The sequence below is a fragment of the Lissotriton vulgaris genome, chromosome 9, assembly GCF_964263255.1.
Source record: "Lissotriton vulgaris chromosome 9, aLisVul1.2, whole genome shotgun sequence".
NCBI lineage: Eukaryota > Metazoa > Chordata > Amphibia > Caudata > Salamandridae > Lissotriton > Lissotriton vulgaris.
In genome coordinates this window covers 965384675-965407379 of record NC_141697.1, presented here as the reverse complement: position 1 = coordinate 965407379, position 22705 = coordinate 965384675, and the positions used below count along the sequence as shown (strand labels likewise).

The 22705-nt window shown below is 45.3% G+C and overlaps 1 protein-coding gene across 1 annotated transcript; it reads left to right on the top strand.

Annotated features, from left to right (window-relative positions):
- The first annotated feature begins 3647 nt into the window (after positions 1 to 3647).
- CISH (cytokine inducible SH2 containing protein) lies at positions 3648 to 21277 on the top strand. Its single transcript, XM_086938815.1, has 3 exons — positions 3648 to 4212; positions 11349 to 11587; positions 18391 to 21277. The coding sequence occupies exons 1-3, from the start codon at positions 4166 to 4168 to the stop codon at positions 18885 to 18887; spliced, it is 783 nt and encodes a 260-aa protein (XP_086794941.1). The 5' UTR covers positions 3648 to 4165; the 3' UTR covers positions 18888 to 21277.
- The last annotated feature ends 1428 nt before the right edge of the window (positions 21278 to 22705 follow it).

Sequence of the window (22705 nt, the reverse complement as noted above, 5' to 3'; positions counted from 1 at the left end):
TTGTTTCTATTCCATCAGAATCCTGTAATGAAATAACACCCATCTTATGTAAGTATAATTCACTATTCGAAGATCGAATAGGGTGTGTTAAGGGGTTTGTACATAAAATCATACTAAAAGAAAATGCCATTCCCATCAGACACAAAGTTAGATCTTTACCCTTATCGGTTCGTGAGGAGTTGCGAGCGGTGTTAGAAAAATTGGTCACTGAAGAAGTGATAGAACCAGCTGATTCAGCTGAGTGGATTTCAGGGATTGTTTAAATTAAAAAAAATGTGGAGAGTATTGTTTATGTGCCGATTTAAGATCCTTAAATAGAAATATCTTGGTGGATTGTTTTCCCCTTTCCAAGATTCAGGAGATTTTAGCCAACACTTCCGGATTCAAATATTTTTCACTCATTGATCTCAAGTCGGCATATCACCAGGTTAAGCTGGACGACGAATCTAAACAGTTAACCACTTTCATCACACCACTAGGAGCTTACAGATATGTTTGCTTCCATTCGGAATGGCATCCTCAGCCAGTGTATTTCAAAAACTCATGGAAAACATGTTCGGAGAAGTCAAGGGAGTGCAGAAGTTCCAAGATGACATTTTGATTCATGCAGACACAAAAAGTAAGCACAATGTCATCTTAGATCCAGTTTTAAGGAAATTGCAGGAAAAAGGCATGACAGTATCTAGAGATAAATGTAAATTTTTGAAAACAGAAATAGAATATTTGGGTCACATTCTTAGTGCTGATGGAATCAAACCAAAACTCAATCTGGTTAAAGCCATCACAGATGCACCACGACCTGAGGGGGAGGACTCACAACGGGCCCGATTCACAGAATGAACTTAAGACTAAATCCTAAACTTACTACTATTTGCTATTCACAGAATGCACTTACTACTTTCGGGATTCACAAATTGAACTTACTACTTTCGGGATTCACAGAATGAACTTACTACTTTCGGTATTCACAGAATAGATTTAAGACTACTAACTTTACGTCCGCACTCGGGCCGTAAATTCCGGCCTGGAGGCGGAGTTTCCGGCTTGGGCGGAGCTTACGGCCCGGAGGCGGAGCTTCTGGGCCGGAGGCGGAGCTTGCGGCTTGGAGGCGGAGATTCCGGCTCGGAGGTGGTATTTAGCCATGGCTGGAATCTCCACCTCAGGGCCGATGGGCGAGGAGGTTGGGAGGGCACCTGCACCAGGTCTGGCAGAATATCCAAGTTGCCTAGTACACTTAAAGAATATGAATTAACCTCTTAGCAGCTATGGAACGTCCAGCTCCAGTGCTGAACGTTCCATTGCGCAGGTGAGGTTCGAACGTCCAACGGCCGACGGCAGCACTCCTGAGGTAGTGGTGCCGTCGGCCGTTGGAATAGGCGCAGCACCTAAGAGGTTAATGTAACTGTTCCCCTCAGAAAGGGAGATGTTGTGGGTCTAGTTGTTATTCTCGGTTCCCCTCCTATTGGTTGCTATGCACGCGACACCCCTGGAATGTCAAGAGTGTATTTAAGTGACGTGACACGTTGGTTTTCGGACTGAGACCCTGTGACTCTGCGTAGTCACCTGTCCTGTCACAAGTTCTTATTTATGGTAAATAAATATACAATTTCATTTATCTTCCTGCTGTGACTTCCTTCATTAACACTACACTCGTCCACAGTAAGATGAGAATAGCCAGATTTCAAGTCTACTTTGGAGAACCAGCAGGCTCCACTCAGTTCCCAAACGAGGTCATACACAGAATGCCTGCCTGAAGCACCCAAGGGGTGGACATCTTTCGGACTGCCAATCCCCAGGAACCCTCATTTTCCACTCATGTATAAGGACAAAGCAGGCCTGCCTTAACCTTGGTTTACCAAAGTCTTGTTTGTGACTTTGCAGATCCTGCCCTGCAATGCACTCTGAATGTTCAGGCCTGTTTGTGTTGCCCCAGGGCTAGGACTGGCACGCGCCCAGTTTACTCGGAGCAGAAACAAATGTACTTTATATTTAATTTTCCACGGGAGGTGGCGAGGTAGATGTATGTACCCACACAGTTTTTAATTCTTTCTCAGAGCGCCAAAATAAACTGATAATACATTTAACCATTTTGATTTCATATGCACCCCGGGCTCCTCCAGAAAAAAATCTACAGTTGCTCAAATCTGATTTTTTTTATGTGGAAACTGCACTGACGGTCTCCTTGGCTCTCGCGCATGTGTTCGCACCGCGGCCGTTTGCTATATTTGGAATTCCGAGCGTCTTCGTGTCCTCGCTCGGTTTTTCTCAATGCCTGGAAGGGGCGGCGCGCTGCACCTCGCGTGACGCAGAAGGCCCCAGCGACTCACATCCGTCCCTCCTCCTGCGTCAGGAAGGACCCAGCTCGCCGCCCATTGGCGCGGCGCGTCCGGGTCCGCCCACTTTTCCTGGAAAGTTCTTGGAAATCTATCAAAGGTATTTCCTCTCAACCCTAGTCGCACCCTCCTCCCTCCCGCCTCGGCTGCCTCGACAGCCATGGGCTGTACGGAGAAAGGCGAGGGAAGAAAAATAGCATACGGCGCCCACCGCTTTCGTTACTACTGTTTCTGTCACAGCGCCCCCCCCGCCCTCTCTGCTGTCAGCATGCCACCCTCCTCCCTGTTCCACCCAGCAAAGAGACAAGAACACCCTGGGGGTTCACTTCACTTTCCTCCCCATCCTCCACACACACTGCTTCTCGGTGTTAATGTAGGCTATGCAGATAAAAGGAAGGCAGGCGCTTCTATTTATAACAGCGTGTGGTTACTGCTTTTATCGCCCTAGTGTGTGTATTTGAGCTGTGCGGCGTATTTTATCTATACTTTGATTCTACTTGTGTATCGAACATGTGTATTTTTTCACTTTGTTTATTGTACTGTATTTTCGAGTACTTGGGTCTCTGCAGGTGCACGTTGCGGTTACAAGCCGGTTTTTTTTGTAGCACTGTTGTCTGATAAATAAACAAGTCAAGTTTATCCACGTTTCATCTCTGTAAAACAAGTAAATCTAAACTTTGTACAAATGTGAGTGTCATACCCATTCCGAAGTTTTTATAGAATCGCTTTCAAATGTTGCTAATGTATATGCGAGTGTGTAGATGTGATTGTGATGGTATGTTTGTGTGTCACGTGTCTGAGGTATGCTTTGGTGTACTGCTGTGTTAGTTTGCCTTTCTATTTCACTCGTCTATGCGTTATTGCTTGTTTCTTTATATCTGTTTGGATCTCCGTTGAAGTGTTTTGTGTAAAAGTGTGTTTTTTTAATCTTAGATTTTCCCATTTTACATGTCTGTCTTCTGCATGTGTATGTCAGTGCAACTGGACATGGTATGTGGTTCTTTAGTGCTACTGGTGAAAGTGTGAAGGCATTGCATGCTCAGAGTCTTGGTGTTTTTTCTGAACGTCCAGTTGTGTGCCTAATGTATTACTTTTTAGTAAAACGCTACATGCCGCAGAATGTGTGTCTTTTTGCCTGTTTGTCTGAGCCACGGAAGTGTGCCTGTGTGTGCGACGCACATGTTTGTTTTTCTTCTCCACTAATGCCAGAGCTGTGATGTGAACACACAATGCGGTTCCTGGAATCGGCTTCTTCCTGGAATAGATAAAAAAAAATCCCCACAGCGAGCAGCAAAGAGCTCAACGTCAGGCAACGCATTCCTTCCCTGCCAGCAGCAGAGGCGGACGCATGACCCAGCGCTCGCTCTCTCTCGCTGCCTCTCTCATATTCACCCCATTTTTTATTTCAAACAACTACCAGTTTGGGGTCTGCAGTGAGCACGACCAGCCCACGTCAGCATTCTACGCTTACTTAGAATACTGTGTGGAGATTACGGTCTATTTTCTTTCTCTTCACGTATATGACTTCTCGCTCCGCAAAGGTTTTTATCTTCATTTTCCGGACTGATTTTTTGGGGGGGTTTTGAAGTTACGCGAGTATCTGGGGGTTCCCCCTGAAATTCCTTTGTGTCCGATTTGGCAGCAGACTCTTGGCGCCAGGGTGCCGTGTTTTTGCCGAGGGCACTTGACTTTGTGACTGACTTGTCTGGGGCCATATGTCGCTTCGTAGACTTGGAGTCACGGCGGTCCTGAGATCATCGTGGGGGATCTGAAGCGGACGCCCGGCAGAGAAGACGGAGGAGCAGCGACCCACCCGTGCCTTCGAAGCTCTCATGCTTTTCTCCTGGTCCTTGTCGGATATGATTCTCTGTCTTCAAGGGTAAGTAAGCTTCGGCCGCCACTGCCTGCCTCTTAGGTGCACCTGCTGCTGGTGAACCTTTGCTTTCAGTGTCCGCATGCTTCACGTGTGATCTTCCGCAGCCGGCACCCATCCCTCACGCTTACTCTGCCTCCATGCCCCTGATTTACCTTTCGTACTGCCCTAGATATGCCCCACATGTGCAGTGCTTCCCCTGTCTCTGTGTTTCACTTGTCTCCGTGCTTCACTTGTAAGTCTTCCACACGTGTAGCACTCCTCCACATGGGCCGTGCTTCCCGTGTGTTCCTGCCTCCCTTGTCATTCTGCCCTGCTTCTACCCCTTCTCCATAAGTAACCTGTTTCCAGCGCCTGATGCTTTACTTGGAGTTCTGCTTCAAGTGTAACCATCCCCCACATGTGCTGTGCTTTCTGTGTCTCCGTGCTTCCCTTCTAATTCTGCCCTCGTGTACCCCTTCTACCCACAAGCACCCCGTTTCCCATGATGGATGCTTTTTCGCGGAGTTCTGCCTCAGGTGTTACCCTCCTCCACATGTGCTGTGCTTCCTGTGTCTCCGTGCTTCCCTTCTAATTCTGCCCTCGTGTACCTCTTCTACCCACAAGTACCCCGTTTCCCGTGATGGATGCTCTTTCGCGGAGTTCTGCCTCCGGTATAACCCTCCTCCACATTTGCCGTGCTTCCCATGTGTCTGTGCTTCACTTGCCATTCTGCCCCGCGTTTACCCGTTCTCCGCAAGTACCCATTCCCCGTGACGGATGCTTTGGGTGGAGTTCTGCCTCCGGTGTAACCCTCCTTCACATGTGCCCTGCTTCCCATGGTATTACATTTCTACCCTGCGTGTACCCCTTCTTCACAAGTACCCCACTTCCCATACCTGATGCTTTTTGTGCAGCTCTGCCTTAGGCGTAGCCCTCCTTCACATGTGCCGTGCCTCACTTGTAAATCTTCCCCTTGTGTACCCCTGCTCCACAGTTACCTTGCATCCCGTGCCACATGTTTCACGTGTAATGTTGCCCCAGCCCTGTGCTCCCCGTCTCTCAGTGTTGCTGACATGCAGTCGTGCTTTCGCCTTAGCAATGCCCTACGTGCACCCTTTCCTTTGCTCCCGTGTTTCATGTATAACACGACCCCAGGCGATCTCTCTCTTCTGTGTATTCAGGCTGGGGGCTTGGCTCCTTCAGGATAACCTCGCATTCCCTCTCCACGCTTGTCATTGCCTTCTATGTCCCCATACCCTGCTCGCGCGGTTTTCAGATTCCCGTGTGCTCCTGTTTTATATGCAGCTTTTACATTTAAGCCATCTCGGCAGTTACCCCATATTTTGTTTCCCTGCTTTATGTGCATCCCATACTTCTCATGGAAACATGGGTCACCAACTCCCAGCTATAGGGGCATCTCGTTATATGCATCACGGTGTCCCCGGGATGTTCTAGAAACCAGGATGTGTGGGTACCCCAGCTTTCCTGTATCCCTATTTCACATGTAATCCTATTTATTAGCACCTCCACTTCATGTGTATTCCTGCTTCCTTGGAATAATGCTAGCATGTTCACCCCGGTTCCACATGGAACCTCGCTTCCCCTGTAACTCCCTTTCTCTATGTAACCAGATTCTATATGTCCACCTGTGTCACATCTATGTTCTCTGCATGGGCTACACTTATCTCTTTGTAACGTTACTTCACGTGTAACACTTGTGTGTGGGTAACTTTTCTTTCACGTGTAACGTGTTTATGGGTAGCCTTCCTTTGTGTGTTCCAATCATTACAGCCTTTTTAACACACCCTACTGTGCAACTTTGTTTCAAGTTTTACATTTCTTTATGGGTGAATCTATTTCGCATGTTACCTTTCTTTGAAGCTTTCTTTCATAATTCATATTTTGCTATGGGTGATATCCCTTCATGTGTACCTCTGTGAGTATCTCTCCTCTGTGTATACAGCTTTCTTTAGGGGTATTGTATACCATTTCTTAAGGGGTAACTCTTTCATGTATAACATTTCTTAAGGGATAACTTTCTTTCATGTATAACATTTCTCAAGGGGTAACTTTCTTTCATGCATAACATTTCTTAAGGGGTAACTTTCCTTCATGTATAACGTTCTTTCATGTGTAACATTTCTTTAATGTATCCTTTCCTATATGTGAACATTTCTCTATGTGTAACCTTTCTTTAAGGTTACATTTCCTTCATGTGTAATATTTCTTTATGGGTAACTTTATTTTCTGTGAACATTTCTCCATGTGTAACCTTATGGGCAAACCCTTCCTCCATGTGTAACTTTATGGGCAAACCCTTCCTTCATGTGTAACCTTTATGAGTAAATTTCCTTCAGCTGTGACCTTTCTTATGGCTACCTACATTTCCCTACGGTTAACCTTTCTTTCTGTGTAACATTTCTCCATGGGTAACACCTTCGCTGTGGGCGTCTCTTCTTAATGAGTGTCCTTTTTCTGTAGGTAACTTCCCATGTGTAACCTTTCTTTATGAGCAACACATTCCTTCATGTGTAACTTTAATGAGCAACCTTTCTTATGGGTAACTTTCCTTCAGATGTACTGCCTTCTTGTGTAATCTTTCTTTCTCAGAATCTCTGATTCATATTCCTTCACGTGTATTGGGGAACTTTACTTTATGTGTGACCTACTCTGGGCAATTCTCTTTAAATGCCTTCCTGTGTAATGAAGAACTGTCTCTCGGGTGTAAAGACCTCCCGCCCTGTGTCCACCTGCCTACACCCTCAGTGCACTATTTGTCCTGTACATACCTTTTTAAAATGTCCTCCCCCCTACCCTTTTGATGTGTCCATGTACTTCATCAGAGCTCTTGAGTGGACCTTTGTGTCATGTCCTTGTTTAAATTACTTTTTAACACACATTGCGTTGCCACATACACCCCGATATTTGTGCTTGTAGTCGAAAAGGCAGAACATCAATTACTAGAATGCACCTTGATTTGGGATGAATTGAAGGTCACTGGGCGCACTTTGCCCATAGCCGACGTTTGGACGGCGCAAGCCCCGCATCGACACACCCTACTTCATGTGGTTTCCACTGCATCGTGAGCCCCCCTTCCCTCATCCTGGACTGACCCGACACCTTGCAAACCCCCACCTCTAGACCATCATTTATAACTTGGGCGTGAAAGAAAACTAAACGGCCTTCGGTAGAAGGGCAAAACCCTGAGAGGTGCAGCGGGGCCGGCTTTAGCCCATGCCCGCTTCATGCCCACAGTTGCATCTTCATGCCAGTTTGTGTCAGGTGTGTGAGTCGGCTGTCTATGCCTTCGCAGTGTCTGCTTGGGACGTGTAATTCAGGTAGCGCTGTGAGTATTTCCCTTTTGTGCTGCATCCATCTGTGCCAGAGTTGGAGTTGATGCGGCGCTCTCAGTTCGCGCTTCTTAAGGATTACTTCATGCTGTATGTGTTTGTGTCACGCAGGATGCGTGTGATTGCTTTATTAAGATTAACAGGAGAGCACACAGGTAGGATGTATGTGTTTGTGTGACACGTTTCTATCTGCTATCGCTAGTTGCATGTATGCAGAGCTGACGCTGATGTAGTGTCTGAATGTGTGTAGTTGTTCATGTTCCCCACACTTGCATTTCATTTTGGGGCGGTGGCCCCAGTTTGCAATATTCGGTAGTTCTGGCCTGTCCCTCCCACCCACCCTCGACAGTGGTCCAGCAGGACAACAGACTGGCCACTTCCATAGAAGCAACACATAAAGTGCCATGCGCAGCAGCAACGTGTCCTCAAGCAGAACTGCCCAGATGTGTCAGTAACTCAGGGCAGGGTATCCTGGCATCTCAATGCCCCGAGCACCAGACTAGCAGATGGTACGGGAGAAAGGTGGTCCAGACTCCAGACAGCTCTTCTGTCTAAGAGATTAAAGCAGGGAGGGGCCGGGGCACGGTGTCTGGATTATAGGGACACATAGCACAGTCCACGACAGACACTGTGATGGAGAGGCAAGGAAACGGCGGCAATAGACATGCCCGCTGTCTCGCGGATTGAGAAAGGAGCAGAGCCAGGGAGTTGTGGAGTCTGTGGGAAGAAGGAATGTCTGCCTGATGGAGAATGAGAGGGAGACAAAGTCAGGGGGGAGGGGGAGATGCCAAAAATCTGGGAGTGGGATAAAGGCGGGAAAGAGTCGGGAGACAAAGAAACACACACACTGTCTGAGGATGGGGAAACGGAGACAGAGGGGAGAAAAGACGAACCTGGTATCTGGGGATGCGGTAAGAGTAGAGGGCAGATTTGAGAGGAAGATAACCTTGATGTATGAGGATTTGGGGAGGGAGAGAAGGAAGCAGAGGGGAAATAGAATAGACAGACCTGTGGGGGCTTTTGAAAGGGAGAGACTGGGGCAGAGGTGATAACAAGACAAAATAATGTCTGGTAAAGGATGAAGGCGAAAGATGCAGAGAAAGAGAAGACAAAGAGAGACCTGTCTCGGATGTGGGAATGTGGGGGACACTTTGAAGAGGAAGACATGCCTGGTGTCTGGTGATGTGGGAAAGGAAAATGGGGGGGGGGGGGTGATATAGGACACATTGATGTCTGTGGATGTTGCCAGAAGGAGAGAAAGGGAGTTAAGCAAGGTCAGACGTGCTGTCTAGGAACAGCAGAAATAAATAGAAGGTACAGAGGTAAACCAAAAACAGCACTGATGTCTGTTCACGAGGGAAGTAGAGAAGAGAGACAGAGGGGAGGTCAACAAGAGGGGAGATAAACAAGGCTCTAAAATCTACAGATGTGGAAGGGAGAGAATGAAACAGAGAGAGAAATATACATGATTTCAACCTGGCGAAGGGAGGAAGAAAAGTGAGGCAAGTGAGGGAAAGAAAGCCCAGGTGTCTGGGAAGTGTGAAAGTGGATAAGACACAGAAGAGAGCGAAAGACAGACCTGAGGTCTGGGGATTTTGAAAAAGCAAGTAAGGGGTGAGCAGGACTACACAAAGCACATATGATATGCGGTGGTGTGGAAGCCATAGGAGAAAGGTGCATCGAATGCTCGGGGATGTGGACCAGGAGGGAACGAGGCAGACAGACCTGGAGTCTGCAAGACAGGGGAAAGGGAAAACAGACAGCTACGGAAGTGAATGCATGTTTGATACCCGATGGGACCTGTATTTGTTTTATTTGCGGTTTTATTATACCGCTAGACATGAAACACCGAGAAGAAAAGGAAAGATCCATCAGTGAATGTGAGATGAAATAAAGAGATGTGAAGGGCAGAGAAAGGCACGAGGTCTGAGAAGGCAAAGAGACACGGATGTAAAGGAGGGAGCATACAAAATATTCCACGTCCGTGTGTAGATGAGGAGGAGGGGGCAGACTCGAGAGAGAACAGCCCGGAGCGAGGGAAAGGCGGAGCGTGGAATTACTGGAGAGCTTCGCCGTTTTGCTCGGGTTTCTCATAACCTCATTTCACCCCGCTCAGAGAGGAAGCAGACGTGCAAGATGGCTCAGACTGGAGCACCCGCTGCAGCATGCACGGAAGCCGACAGACAGCCTGTGGTAAAGGCCTCGAGACCTTCTCTGTGCGTCCTGGCAGTGGACTCGAACCCACGAGGGAAATGGGGGTGGACGAAAAGGCTGTCTTTACGCCGCGTAGGAATCAAGCGCCCCCTCGTTCATTTCGAACGGAGACCCTGGGTCGAAGAGGTTTGGGGTGGCTAAAACAGCTCTTATAGGTACTGTTCACGTTTGGGTCCAATATAGAGCCGGGGCGTTTATTTTCTTTTAATCGTGGAAACGAAAATAAACGACAACCTGTTCTTTTTGATCTTGTGCACAATTTTGCCAATTTATGTTTTCGTGTTTGCCTACGGTGCTTCGCATGGAGGTGAGGTGAGGCGTTTCAGAAACCCTCAAAACGGTGCAAACACGGCAACATTCCACAAAATCTACCCAGCTCAATACATTGGTGGGAAATGAGCAAAATACCTTTGCAAGCGAAATTTCCCAACCGGGCAGGATACTCTTTAATCACGCTCCTGGATAATGTTTTTCCCTTTTCCAGTTCCATAGGTAAAGGAGCCTGTTCGCAGTTAGGCACTTCTTCAGAATGCTTTCATCTATCTGTGTGTGACGTACCAACCACGAGTCTGAATACTGACAAGACCTACTTAGCCATTCATCATTCCAAGGTCGATCAGCAGAGCACCTTTGGAATTGCTATTGCAGCTGTGTAGGGCTTCGTATCCCCGGTCAGCTGATGGATCCTTTCGGTGTCTGGACAGCTGCTGGGAGTGTGAACTCACTGGTATCAATGTGGACTTTGATTCTCTGCACCAGCTGACACCACCTTTCTGCAGTGCTTTGAAACCGCGGCAATGAGGCCTGCACAAAGGGCGCTCGGCCTTTCCCTCCGTAGGAAGGGGAGGGCAAAGACCTACGAGATGGAGATCGCGCCAAGGGATTTTTTTAGGATTTCAGGAGCGAGTGAGGACAGGGTTCATGAAAGCTCAAAGCACAGGTTTTACCGTAGTAGGTTCGCCAGGCTTGAGCACCCTCCATTTATCTGGGACATGTTGGGGATGTCTACATGTCTGACGTGTGTGATCAGCGGTGTTGCAGCTACGTTTTTGTGAGGCAGCTGTACACTCTCTCCTGGCACCTTTGTTGATTCAAACCTTCGGACCCTTAGAACTTCCCTCCCATTAAACACCTTCCTGCTCTGACAGTGATTGACACACACGACTAACCGTAGAAGGGGCCTCCTGACCTGTAGAAGGAGCCTCCTGACCTGTAGAAGGGGCCTCCTGACCTGTAGAAGGAGCCTCCTGTCCTGTAGAAGGGGCCTCCTGACCTGTCCTCTGGTACAAAACTCTTTCTACTTTCAAACACCTTTCCTCTAACATTTTGGGCCTATTGTCTGGGTTATACTATCACTAAGCCACACTCTCTCTCTCCATCTTGTACACTCTCCTTTACACAGGCTGTGTGATGTCTAATATCCTGTTGTCTCCTCTTATTGGTCTCTATTTGGATCATGATATTTGGTCACAAAGGCGGCCATTTTGAATGTGTAATTATGTGATGCAGATGCAGCATTTCGAACGGGCTCTATTGCTTTATGTTTTCATGGAGTGTTTTATTTACCTACCGTTGTCTCTCCACCTCTCCCTGCAGGTCTCAGCCTTTGGTGGGTGAGCAGATCGGACGGCTGTCGTTGGCGAGCTTCCCTGCCCTCCTATCTGAACAGATAATGCAACCTCTGGCCATAGAGGCCTGCCAAGAAGAGACCCCTCCCACTGCCCTGGTGACCTCGCACCTGGAGATCAGCCATCTTCCATCCACCCCACGGGCCCGCGACCCGGAGGAAGACCTGCTCTGCATTGCCAAGACATTCTCCTTCTTGAGGGAGTCAGGTGAGGCATTGAGACGCTTACACAGTGCTGGGAAGCAATTTTGTGGCTTGTGCTTTCATTGGTGGCAGAAAGAATGTCCTGAAAAGGATGCAGTGAAGAAGCAGTGACAAGGAGGGGCATAATCAGGGTTACTGGAATAATGAGATTTTGCGGCCCCAGCGGTTTGAGCATACTGTGGATTTGCCACATCATTCATCTACTTATGCATAATTTGCTAATGTTAACAAAAATGTTTCTATCTTAAAAGGATCAAAACTTACAAAAAACTCAGCAATGTGTGTTGGAGCACAGGGGAATGTCCTTCCCAAAGATTGACTGGTCATCTTTCTGTTGTGTATTGCTGGTTGCGTTAAACTGGAATTTAGGAGATGAAACCTTACCCAAAACCATGTTAAAGTGTAATAATAACAACATTAAGAAGTAATAGTAGCACAAAATGCGTCATTTTATGCCACATAATTTGCCTTTTCTTGCCACATAATTAAATAAAACCTGCAGCAGGGTTAATTGTCCCTTCCCTGCCGCATAATTCCAGTGGCCTTGGTTATAATCTGTAAGTGTTTACTGCAAGTGCACTCGACTACCCCAAGACAGTTGGGCTTGTGCAGTGATATGAAACCATCAGCTGCAGGATATTTATATGTAACATGCTGAAGCACGGAAGAGTGTTTTCAGCAGATTGAATTATAGGCGCTGGTAAAACGTACAAACCAGATGGGACTAGCGCAGATTCTTTTCCCTATGCCAGCGTTTTCTGGTCTAGTTTTGTTGGTGGAATTTTGAGAGTTTGAGCTTTTCTGTTATAATTATGCATCTCCATGCACAGCAGCTGTGAGTCCAGCGAGGGTAAAAAAACGTGGTGTGACTAGAACATATGGATGAAGATTTCCCATTTTGTGTCTGCAGGGATTTTGCTTTCATAGAAACCATTAGGAGCACAACTCTTACTGGGGACACAGCATTGGGAAATCTTAAAATGCAGCAGATTTGTATTGTTGGTTTTCAGATTTTTCCCATTGTGTGTCCTGTGAAAAAATGGGCCATTGCTTCGGGTGTAGCACGTGATGGAATCTTGCAGCCCTAACTGTTCCTGTGCACTGCAGTAGCAGACATTCAATAAAAACTATTTAGGAACACTTTATTGACATCCCAATATATTATACATACATCAGCTTACAACAGTAGGGTAGCAATCAGCAATCAAAATGAGCAACAGAGGGAATATAACCAGGCAGCCCTCCACTCACAAATTTCATACATAAACAACCTGGTTATAAAAAACACATTGTCTTTAGAAAGTTTGTTTAACGGGTATTATAATCCACTCCTAGGTGTGGCTTTGCTAAATTATCTTGTCATTCCCACCTATGAATGTTCCTCATGAAAAAATTATCAACCATCCACAGCTATTCTCACACCCACCAAAGAAAAATTGTGAGAGAAGTCAGAAAGGGCCTCATGTAAGCACCATCCATGGACTAATACATGCCGTTTCTTTTAACCAAGTGTGGACACTACTAAAATGAAGAATTTGGGGGATAGTCGTTCACATCTCATTTTTAATCCGGAGATTTATTCACTTCTTTTCACAATAAGGGGCTTGACGTTTTATAGACGACACCATAATTTACACGTTATTATTAATTTTTCACCACTTCACATGAGCCTAAGAGTTAGGCCACACGTCTTTTCTGTCAAGAAAGTTGCTGATGATGACAGAACGAGCAAACTGGTGAGTACCAACCAGTAGCTCCATGGATGGTGCTTACGTGAGGCACTTTATGACTTCTCTCATTCAGCAGAGCCACACCTAGGAGTAGATTATATAACCTGTTTAACAAACTTTATAAAGATTACAATGTGTTCTTTATAACCAGGCTGTTTTTGTATACAATAGTAGGATACCAAATGATAGACACATGCATAAACAGACCTATAGACAAAGGTGTCTTTGAGTACGCAAAGTAGTACTCATGTAGTACTCTTTTACCTGCTGTTTCGTGCATTTTTACTTGCAAAAGGCACTGCTTAATTTGAGCTGGTGGTTTCCTGTGCTGACCTGGCACTTAATAATCAACACCGGCGCTTTTCATAAGCACCAGTTAAGACACATTCATTTGTGGGGAGATTCAGTGATGGCCCAGAATCACAGGATCTTGAGCCGACCAAGACTTTAACTTGGATCCTCAGCTCTGAAGTCAGCAGCTCTGGCCATTACTCCACATCCTCTCCCCACTCCCATAGTTAGTAGTTAGTTCTGTTTTAGGCGGCACTAACAGGACCAATGGCCTGTGCAAGCTGCCTCCTGACTAGAGCCCCAGCACTTACAATTTTTTTTTTTTTTTACAAATTAATCATTAGCAAAATGTTATAAAACAAGATTATTCAGGCATTAGCCACATGCAGTTAGTACAAATAGAAAGGTCTGTGCCCTTTTTGCACTTTTAACATTGGGTGCTTGGGTGTGTCGGTACCAATTCACAATGGCATATAAGAGGATGTAAAAACGATCTTCTGTAGCAATAGTTTACATGCTCATAAATGCTTTTGTGAATCGTCTACAAAATCTATAATTACAAAAGGCTGTCCTTTTACATTAATTGGTAAAATTGGTAAAATCTATAATTATAACAGGTTATCACTTTACGTTAATTGGTTTAAACTGATTCAAGAAACTGAACTTGACATTGCTATATGACACTGAAGAAGCAGTCATGACCAAGGAAAACAGTACCATTGACTTCCAGACAAAGAACTCGTGTCTTTAGACTTTTCCATAGCCACCCTTGGGCAGTGAAAAGTCATCTCAAATCAGTCAGCTTCACTCTTTTGATGACGTTCACATCTGTGAGTGAAATCTGCAATCCAGCAGACAGAACAACATTTCACAAAGGAGAGGGTGTTCTACCACCACATTGAGGATTAAGTGTCATTCTCCAAAACATATGTCCAGAATATATATATATATGTGAACAACGTGTAACATGAGCAAAAAAAACTTAAGTAACTATAACTCGCTCCCCCACCATGCTTAGTGTCGTCATCAGTGATGTCATAAAACATGTAATCCGTGATGTAGTATGTAAGGTCATAAGCAGTGCTTAACGAGGGCAATAGTTATAATTACCTCTGTTAATTATAACTTGAATTTTTATGTTTTATTTTTTAGTTAAGATTTTATGTTTATACTGACATAGCCACCTAATTGTAATATCACATTGACCTTTGTTTTTTTCAGTGAATTTTTAAAGTTTGTTTTCATGTAAAGTAAGCTATTACCATACCTAATATCACTGTAGCCTCTATTTTCTTCAGTACATTTTTAAATGTGTTTTTTTAATGTAAAGCAAGATATTATTAGCATACCTAATATCACTATAGCCTCTGTTTTTTTCAGTAAATTTCTAGGAGGTTTTTAACGCAAAGTGATATTTTATTAGCAGACATAAGTATGAGAATCCCCACCATGCACGGCCAAAGGCTGTCTGCAGAATGGGGTTGTGTACAGTGCCTGGCTTTACCCCTACCCCCCCCCCCCCCCAGGGGCATGCAATCCCACACCACACATGCCTTCCCTCTGTGCACTCATTATCAAAACGGCGTGTATTGCCCATGGTGCAAGCCTACGACCAGGTCAACCCCCTATAGCACCCACCACACATGGACTTTGGCTGTGCACAGTATGTATTTAACCGCAGGGCCAAGTGTCCGTCTGCGGCCCACAGGCACCCACCCCCTCTTTATTAATTTTTTTAATGTATTAATGGAATCCAGCGTGACTGCTGTGCTTCTTTGGCACTTTTGTGGGAGTAGGGGTCATGCTGGGTCCTGCAAAAAATCTTGCAAGATCACAGCAACCCCAAATTAGTTTTTTTGAAATTTGGCTTTCGGTGGACCCTCTGGGACAGCACCAAGTCAAGTCAAGTCAAAGAATTTATATAGCGCACTACATACCCAGAGGGTCTCAAGGCGCTTAGGGAAGGGAGGAGGATTACTTGTCAAATATCCACGTTTTAAGTTGCTTTCTGAATGCTAGGTGGTTCTGGGTAAGGCAAAGGTAAGTGGGGAGTGAGTTCCATGTTTTAGCTGCCAGGTATGAGAAGGATCTACCTCCCATGGTGGTCTTGTTGATGCGAGGTACAGTGGCGAGGGCTTGGCTGGAAGAACGTAGTTGGCGGGAGGGGGTGTAGAAGGACAGTCGTGAGTTGAGGCATTCTGGTCCGATATCGTAGAGTGATTTGTGTGCGTGGGTTAGAAGTCGGAAAGTGATCCTCTTATTGACGGGTAGCCAGTGGAGGTTTTTCAGGTGACCAGAGATGTGTTCGTTACGCGGGATGTCTAATATGATCCTGGCTGAGGCGTTTTGGATTCGTTGGAGTTTTTTCTGGAGTTTAGCGGTAGTACCTGCGTAGAGGGTGTTTCCGTAGTCCAGTCGGCTCGTGACCAGAGCATGGGTGACTGTTTTTCTGGTTTCGGTGGGGATCCAGCGGAATGTTTTTTTGAGCATGCGAAGAATGTTGAAGCAGGATGAGGAGACGGCGCTGACTTGCCTGTTCATTGAAAGTGAAGAATCCAGGATAACGCCTAGGTTCTGTGCGTGGTCTGTCGGGATGGGTGCTTTTCCAAGGGCTTCCGGCCACCAAGAGTCGTCCCATGCAGAGGGGGATGTACCTAAGATGAGGACTTCTGTTTTATCTGAGTTCAGTTTCAGACGGCTGTGTTTCATCCATTCGGCAACTTCTTTCATTCCTTCGTGTAGGTTAGTTTTGGCGGTGCTGGGGTCATTGGTGAGAGAAAGGATCAGTTGAGTGTCATCCGCGTAAGAGATGATGTTGAGGTTGTGTTGGCGGGCGATGGCCGCGAGGGGGCTCATGTATACGTTGAAGAGGGTCTAGAGTACCCAAACCATACAACCATCTACCTTAGTCTTTAAAAATAATTTTCGGGACACTGGCACTGAGTCCCCATGTCCTATAATGACAGTTACAACATATGGCTCTTCATGTTGCAGCCAGTACAATCAGAGCATGAGCACCTGTGAGACTCACAGGAGCTTCTTGCTTCCACCACAGCGAGGCAGCAGATGAAAAAAAAATAATCGCCTCTGCCAATCGGGTCGCTCTATTATTTGAATTTGTGTGCCTGCAGGACTTTTCCAAGAGTCCCGCGAAAGGAACTGCCCACATATCTATACATTGTGAACATGAATTTCTCAAAAACTACTAAACAGATTTAAAACAAATTCCAAAAAGCTTGCTTTCTGGATATAGATATAAGGTTTGCCGAATTTGAAGTAATTCCATTCAGTTAGTTTGGCTCTAGCAGTGTCTAAAATAGCCTAGTGAAAATAACATGGGAAAATTGCGGTTTGGGACCCCCTTTAAATATTGGCCCCTGCTTGATGGATCACCCTAAATTTTTCAAGGAATGGACGGAGGTGGATGAACAGTTTTTTTTTTCTTTTTTTTGGAAACGTTCATGAAGATTTGTGAAGACAGTGCAACAGTTATTAGCAAAGCCAAAAATCAATTTCCTATGGTAACGAGATTCTAACCAGTGCTTATTTTGAGCTGCTGGTTTCTGGTGCTTGGCACCGGCACTTAAATGTCAGCACCAGTACTTATGACAGTCCGCACATGGCAGCCCTGTTAGTAGAATTTAGAGTTAAGAACAACAGCTCTTTATTAATTAAATACACAATTAAATATTACTAATACCTACCATTCAGGGCGATTTTATAGCTTTGGGTGCCTGGAATTGTCACTTTTAAGAGTGTGAGGGTTTGTAGTTGTGTTTGCAATGTCATTGGCAGCTCTGTCAGAGCAAACTGGTGGTGCAAACTGCAGTGACTCCAGAGGAAGGCCCTGGCACTTATTTTCGTTTTTTAATGTAAGCCCTGGTTCTAACTATAACTACACAGTGGCAATTGTGACTGAATAACAAGGCCTGGTGGCTGAAACTCGTTGCAGGGTTTGTAGCGCCATTAATAATCTGGATTGCACTTTCTACCGGAGTGCATGTGACTCTGTATAAGTGGAGTCTTGCTGAAACTGCTTTGCTGGGAACCGTGCCCGGCCCCACGCGACACCCCCATGATGAAGCACGGTGATCAGCGGATTTGTTTGTTTAAATATATTGTATATATATCTAAATTTCACTGAAAAAACACAAAGGTTAAAGTGACGTTATAGTTAGATGTGGTAAAAGTATCTTACTTTGCAGGAAAAAAAAACAGAAATACACTGAAAAAGACAAGGTTAAAGTGACGTAATAGTTAGATGAAAATGTCAGTTCTAATGTAACATTTTAAACTGAAAATAGCCACTGAAAATCTATAGTTTTTTCAAGTAACTATAGCACACGTCCTCACCATGCACAGATTATAACCTCACATATTACAAACTCATGACATGTTCTCATTATATAGTGAACGTTTATATTTTGGTTGCAATATTATGTCAGGATGATATTTTGTTCCTTGATATTGTGACGCACATCCATGTCTGGAAAACAAACACTGTTTTTAAAGATAGTAGAATGCGCCATAAGTCTGAATATTACATCCTTGTGAAGTGTAATAGTAATGGGCAAGATTCTTTAATTTTGAAGTTTCTTACTTGTTGCTCCTACCTATACTCTGTGATCTTTCATCAAGTCATGGGGCTTACCTGTGTTTTAATTAATTCAGTTAAGCAGTGCAAAAGCTAGACCCTGCATTTACACGTATTTCACAAGGCACACACTAACTGATCAGATAGTGAATTCAATGTAATGCTATTTTTTTTCTGGTCTTTTTCCTTCAGGTTGGTACTGGGGTTCCATCACGGCCTGCGAAGCTAAGCAGCAGCTTTTGAAGATGCCAGAGGGGACTTTTTTGGTGAGGGATAGCACCCATCCCAGTTACCTCTTCACTCTTTCCGTCAAGACCAACCGTGGTCCCACCAATGTCCGCATTGAGTATTCAGACAGCAAGTTCCGATTGGACACCAACTGCCTGTCTAAGCCACGTATCCTCGCCTTCCCGGATGTTGTTAGCTTGGTGCAGCATTACGTCTTGTCTTGCACAGCGGAACATCGCGGCGATGCACAAGCCCCTGCCTCGGCACCACCTGTGCCCAAAGAGCCTGCGGCTGTCCATCTAAAGCTCATCCAGCCTTTAAAACGCAAGGACAAAGCCTCCAGCCTCCAGCACCTCTGCCGACTGCGCATCAACCAGTGTGTGCCACCAGCAGCAGCGGGAGAGCTACCACTGCCCAGGCGAATGGTGGAATTCCTGCAGCGATATCCCTTCCAGCTCTGAGGATGGTCAGAGCAGACACAAAACACCAATGCTGGTCCCAAAGAACCGCTTAAAGCAGTTCAACCCGCCAAGCGAGAGGAAGAAAAGAACGGGGCTCCTTGATCTCCACCCAAGACTCACTATGGAAGGTTGGGGGGGCACGGCAAGGACCTGCCTTCATTCTGCCGTTTCTCCCCTGATTCCGTTCACTCACTAAAGATGGGTAGGGACAAGGGGTTTCAGGCTTTGGGTACCAAGCGCTATGGACAAGATGAAGGCTGGGACAAAGGGCATGGGAGCGGAGGCGCTGCGTGGAAATCACATGCACACACACTACTTGAACCCAAGCACCTTCCGTCGCAGCTCCTCAACCACAGATTGTATTCTATCAAACTCTATTTATTTTCCAAGTCATTCTTTTTATTTCATAGTTTGCAATTTATTATGTTTTTTCTAAACTGTTGGTTCTATTTTTACGGGGTTGAAGATAGAAAGGTTGTTCTATAGGATGTGAAATGTTGCCTAAGCTCCAAAACTAGGATAGGGAAAGCCACATCAAACTGTGTATTTTATGTGACATATCCTTGTACTGAGAGCACACACACGCTACTGCACCACAGACAGGCTACAATTAACAGACAAACAGCAAAGGTGATCCGCCAGACTAAACACCTCAGGAAACAAAAAAGAGGAGTCCGACAGGCAAGCCTTTTAAATAACAGTAGGCACCCACAAACAGAAAGGCAGTGGCGTAGCTAGGTCTTAAACCACCCGTGGCGGCCCCTGTGTTTGCCGCCCTTGGCAGCCGAATGTACGAGCGGGGGAGGGTGGGTTCCGCCGATTCCTGCGGCCGCTGCCCTGCGACGGCCGCTGGTAAGAGCGGGGCAGGGGGGTGGAGCTCCGCACCCATAACTCGTGCCGCCCGGGAGGGACCATCCCCCCTTGCTACGCCACTGCAGAAAGGCAAGTCCTTCAGTCAGATGATCACTAATAGACCATGCCAGGCCCACAGACGTACCCGAAATACATACAACATAGCAAGGTCCACAGACACACCAGAGCAGATCCAGAGTATGCAAAGCACCACAGGCAGGCATACCGACAGATTCCCACAGACAAAAAAATCAAGTTCTATGGACTGTCTACAATTAACAGAACAACATCAGAGGAAAAACAACAGACCTGAACAAAGACATAGACCCTACTGCAAGGCAAACAGGCAGATGATAACAGATAGCAGGCCAAGCCCCTTAGAAAAGACAGAAAAAAACAGAATGAACATCATTTAATGTAGAGAAACCCCAGACAGAGAAAGAATGGTAGTCCTATTTACCCAACATATATACAGAAATAGAACACCAAGTTCTACAAACTGGCTGCTTCCGAATATGGTGCATTACAGACAGTACAAGCCAAGCAGACAAACGACAAATATATAGACATTAAAACAAATCCCCAAGACCTGCAACAGAAGACACAAAGTTTCCCTAGACAGACCACACAAGAAATAGAGTAGCATGCCCCAATGGTTGGCGACAATAGGCAAAGAGCACGGCAAGTTCCGAAAACATAAAATAACATGTAGAAGGACAGCAATGCAAACAACAAAAATCAGCCACCTGAACATTTTTTTGTCTCATGCTACACAGGGATGGCGAGGGCCCCCAAATACCCGAAAATATCTAATTGGTACCACATGGGCTAGGCAAAGTCAGTATCTCTTCCCTGCAGGGCCAATATACCAACTGCCCACCATGTGGGACGTAGCAAATTTTACAACAATCCTAGCTCAATACGTGCTGTGCACCAACCGCAAAACACCCTTTTGACACCCAGTGTGACCTAAAAACCTGTGGGTACCTCACCCAACTCTGATGGGTTATGTATGATATTTATACCCTCTGCCTCGCTTCGTGGGAGTATACAATACACTGCGACTGGTGTGAGAGAGAGTGACAGTTTGACCCTGCTGTTCTGGGACACTAGGTGAAGGTGTTGCCCAGTTTGGCTAAGTGTAATGGTGCTCTTCTGTCCTTCAGTGTGTGAATGTGCTGCTGTGGGGGTGAGGACACTGTTCGATGGTGCTGCTGATCGACGGTCGCATCCGGAGGCCGCCGCGGAGTCCATGTAGTGTACTTCGATGGTGCTGTCCAATCCTTTCAATGAGCCGGGGTAGGGGCTGCTTGATGGTTGTTACCAGTCTGCAGGGTACTCCTTTGAGACGCCCCCTGCATCTGGAGTGTGAATGAAGCCCTTCCCCATTCCAACCCCTTACCCTCATCGCCCCAAGAGGGGAGAGTGAATGCAAGCACGAGAAAAAGTGGTCAAGGAAGGAAAGTGACTTGAAAATATGTTTGTTCTTTTTTCTAAAAAAAAAATATAGAAAAATAAAAAATGAAATTGTATTGAAATATTGTGATGTTGTTACTTGGCTATAGTTGTACCGCTTTTTAAGATGTTGTTTTAGTAAAAAGGTCAGAGTTCAAAATTTATTCGGTCGGATATATACCACAAAAGCTCATAAGAGAAATACATTTGGCAAGCATCAAGAATATAAAAGAAATAAAAAAACAATTAAAATATCAAATAAAATCTTAAAGACCACATCTCCCAATTAAATTCATTATACATTCTTAATTCACATACTGAGCAAAATATATTTAAAAGACATACAATGTCATTAAACATCAGATAAAAACAAAGCATACAACCTCTACATCGCCTAATTTACTTCATTGTGCGAATATCTTTCTCAAACTTAGTGCCTGAATAATAACACAGTGAAGCAAATCGGTGGGGACTCTAAGCGCTGCAAAAGGGCCATAAATCGGTCGCCTTCCAGTAGCCCCCTTTGCTCTTGGTAAAAGATAACTTGTCTAAGCAGGCACGAAGAAACACCCTCGCCCCCACCATCTATTCATTTTATTTTTGCAAATGTATGTAGCTGAAAGAGGAGCTCGTGTATCTGACCACTTTAAATAGGGAACTATCCCAGAAGTGAGTGTATGCATGTAATACATACTGCAATTATATAGCACAAAACTAACTATGGCGCAAACGCGAGCTATACATGTTAAAGTGAAGGTAACAACTGAACATGGATCTACCGAATTTTGGAGAGAAAACATAACACAACTGAGAGCACATTCCTCACGACAGCAGGCTGTAGAAACAACGTTAAAAAACAGACATACTAGGGTTTATATAGGGTAGAGGTAGCTGGAGATACCTAGAGGTGAAGGTAATATTGTATAGCTGAAGATATTGGTGTATAGGTAGGTGTAAAAAATAAAAGAATTAAGGTTTAGGTACTAGAGCATAGTCGTGTATAGAAGAGCTAGAGAATTTTAAGGGGTGGCCATGCAAGGTTCGAGGCAGGTTGTAAAATATCTTGATTATAAGTACGGATGGAACACGGGGGCATTAATAGAGATAACATTGTATACGCTGGTCTTATATGTACCGGTGTATAGTGTTAGACTATTAAGGTATATCAGTACCATGACTTAGGTCAGGACAGATGTACTTTGGCAGAAATACTAGTGTATACGAGTAGCTACTGGTACTGCTATATAGGTGGGTGAAGAAAAAAGAAAGTATAGGCAGCGTTAGAGATACTATTGCTTAGTATAGGCAGTGGTAAAGGTACTAGGATATAAGAATATATAAGGCATCCTGGTATAAGTAGCAGTACGGATGCAAGGCTGTAGGAAGTAGGGTATAGATATAGAGGTACAGCGGCATATGTAGAGGAAGAAGTACGAGACACTGCATTAGTTAAGCATTAGCTTAAAGGGTACAAAAGTTAATTCAGAGAGAAGGTAAATAAATCAGCTAGC

Bases quoted from the DNA above. Each gene is read 5' to 3' on its own strand.
- CISH (XM_086938815.1), top strand. From the start codon at position 4,166: ATGCTTTTCTCCTGGTCCTTGTCGGATATGATTCTCTGTCTTCAAGG. The intron at 4,213-11,348 runs GTAAGTAAGCTT...CTCTCCCTGCAG, and splicing joins ATGATTCTCTGTCTTCAAGG to GTCTCAGCCTTTGGTGGGTG. The intron at 11,588-18,390 runs GTGAGGCATTGA...TTTTTCCTTCAG, and splicing joins CTCCTTCTTGAGGGAGTCAG to GTTGGTACTGGGGTTCCATC.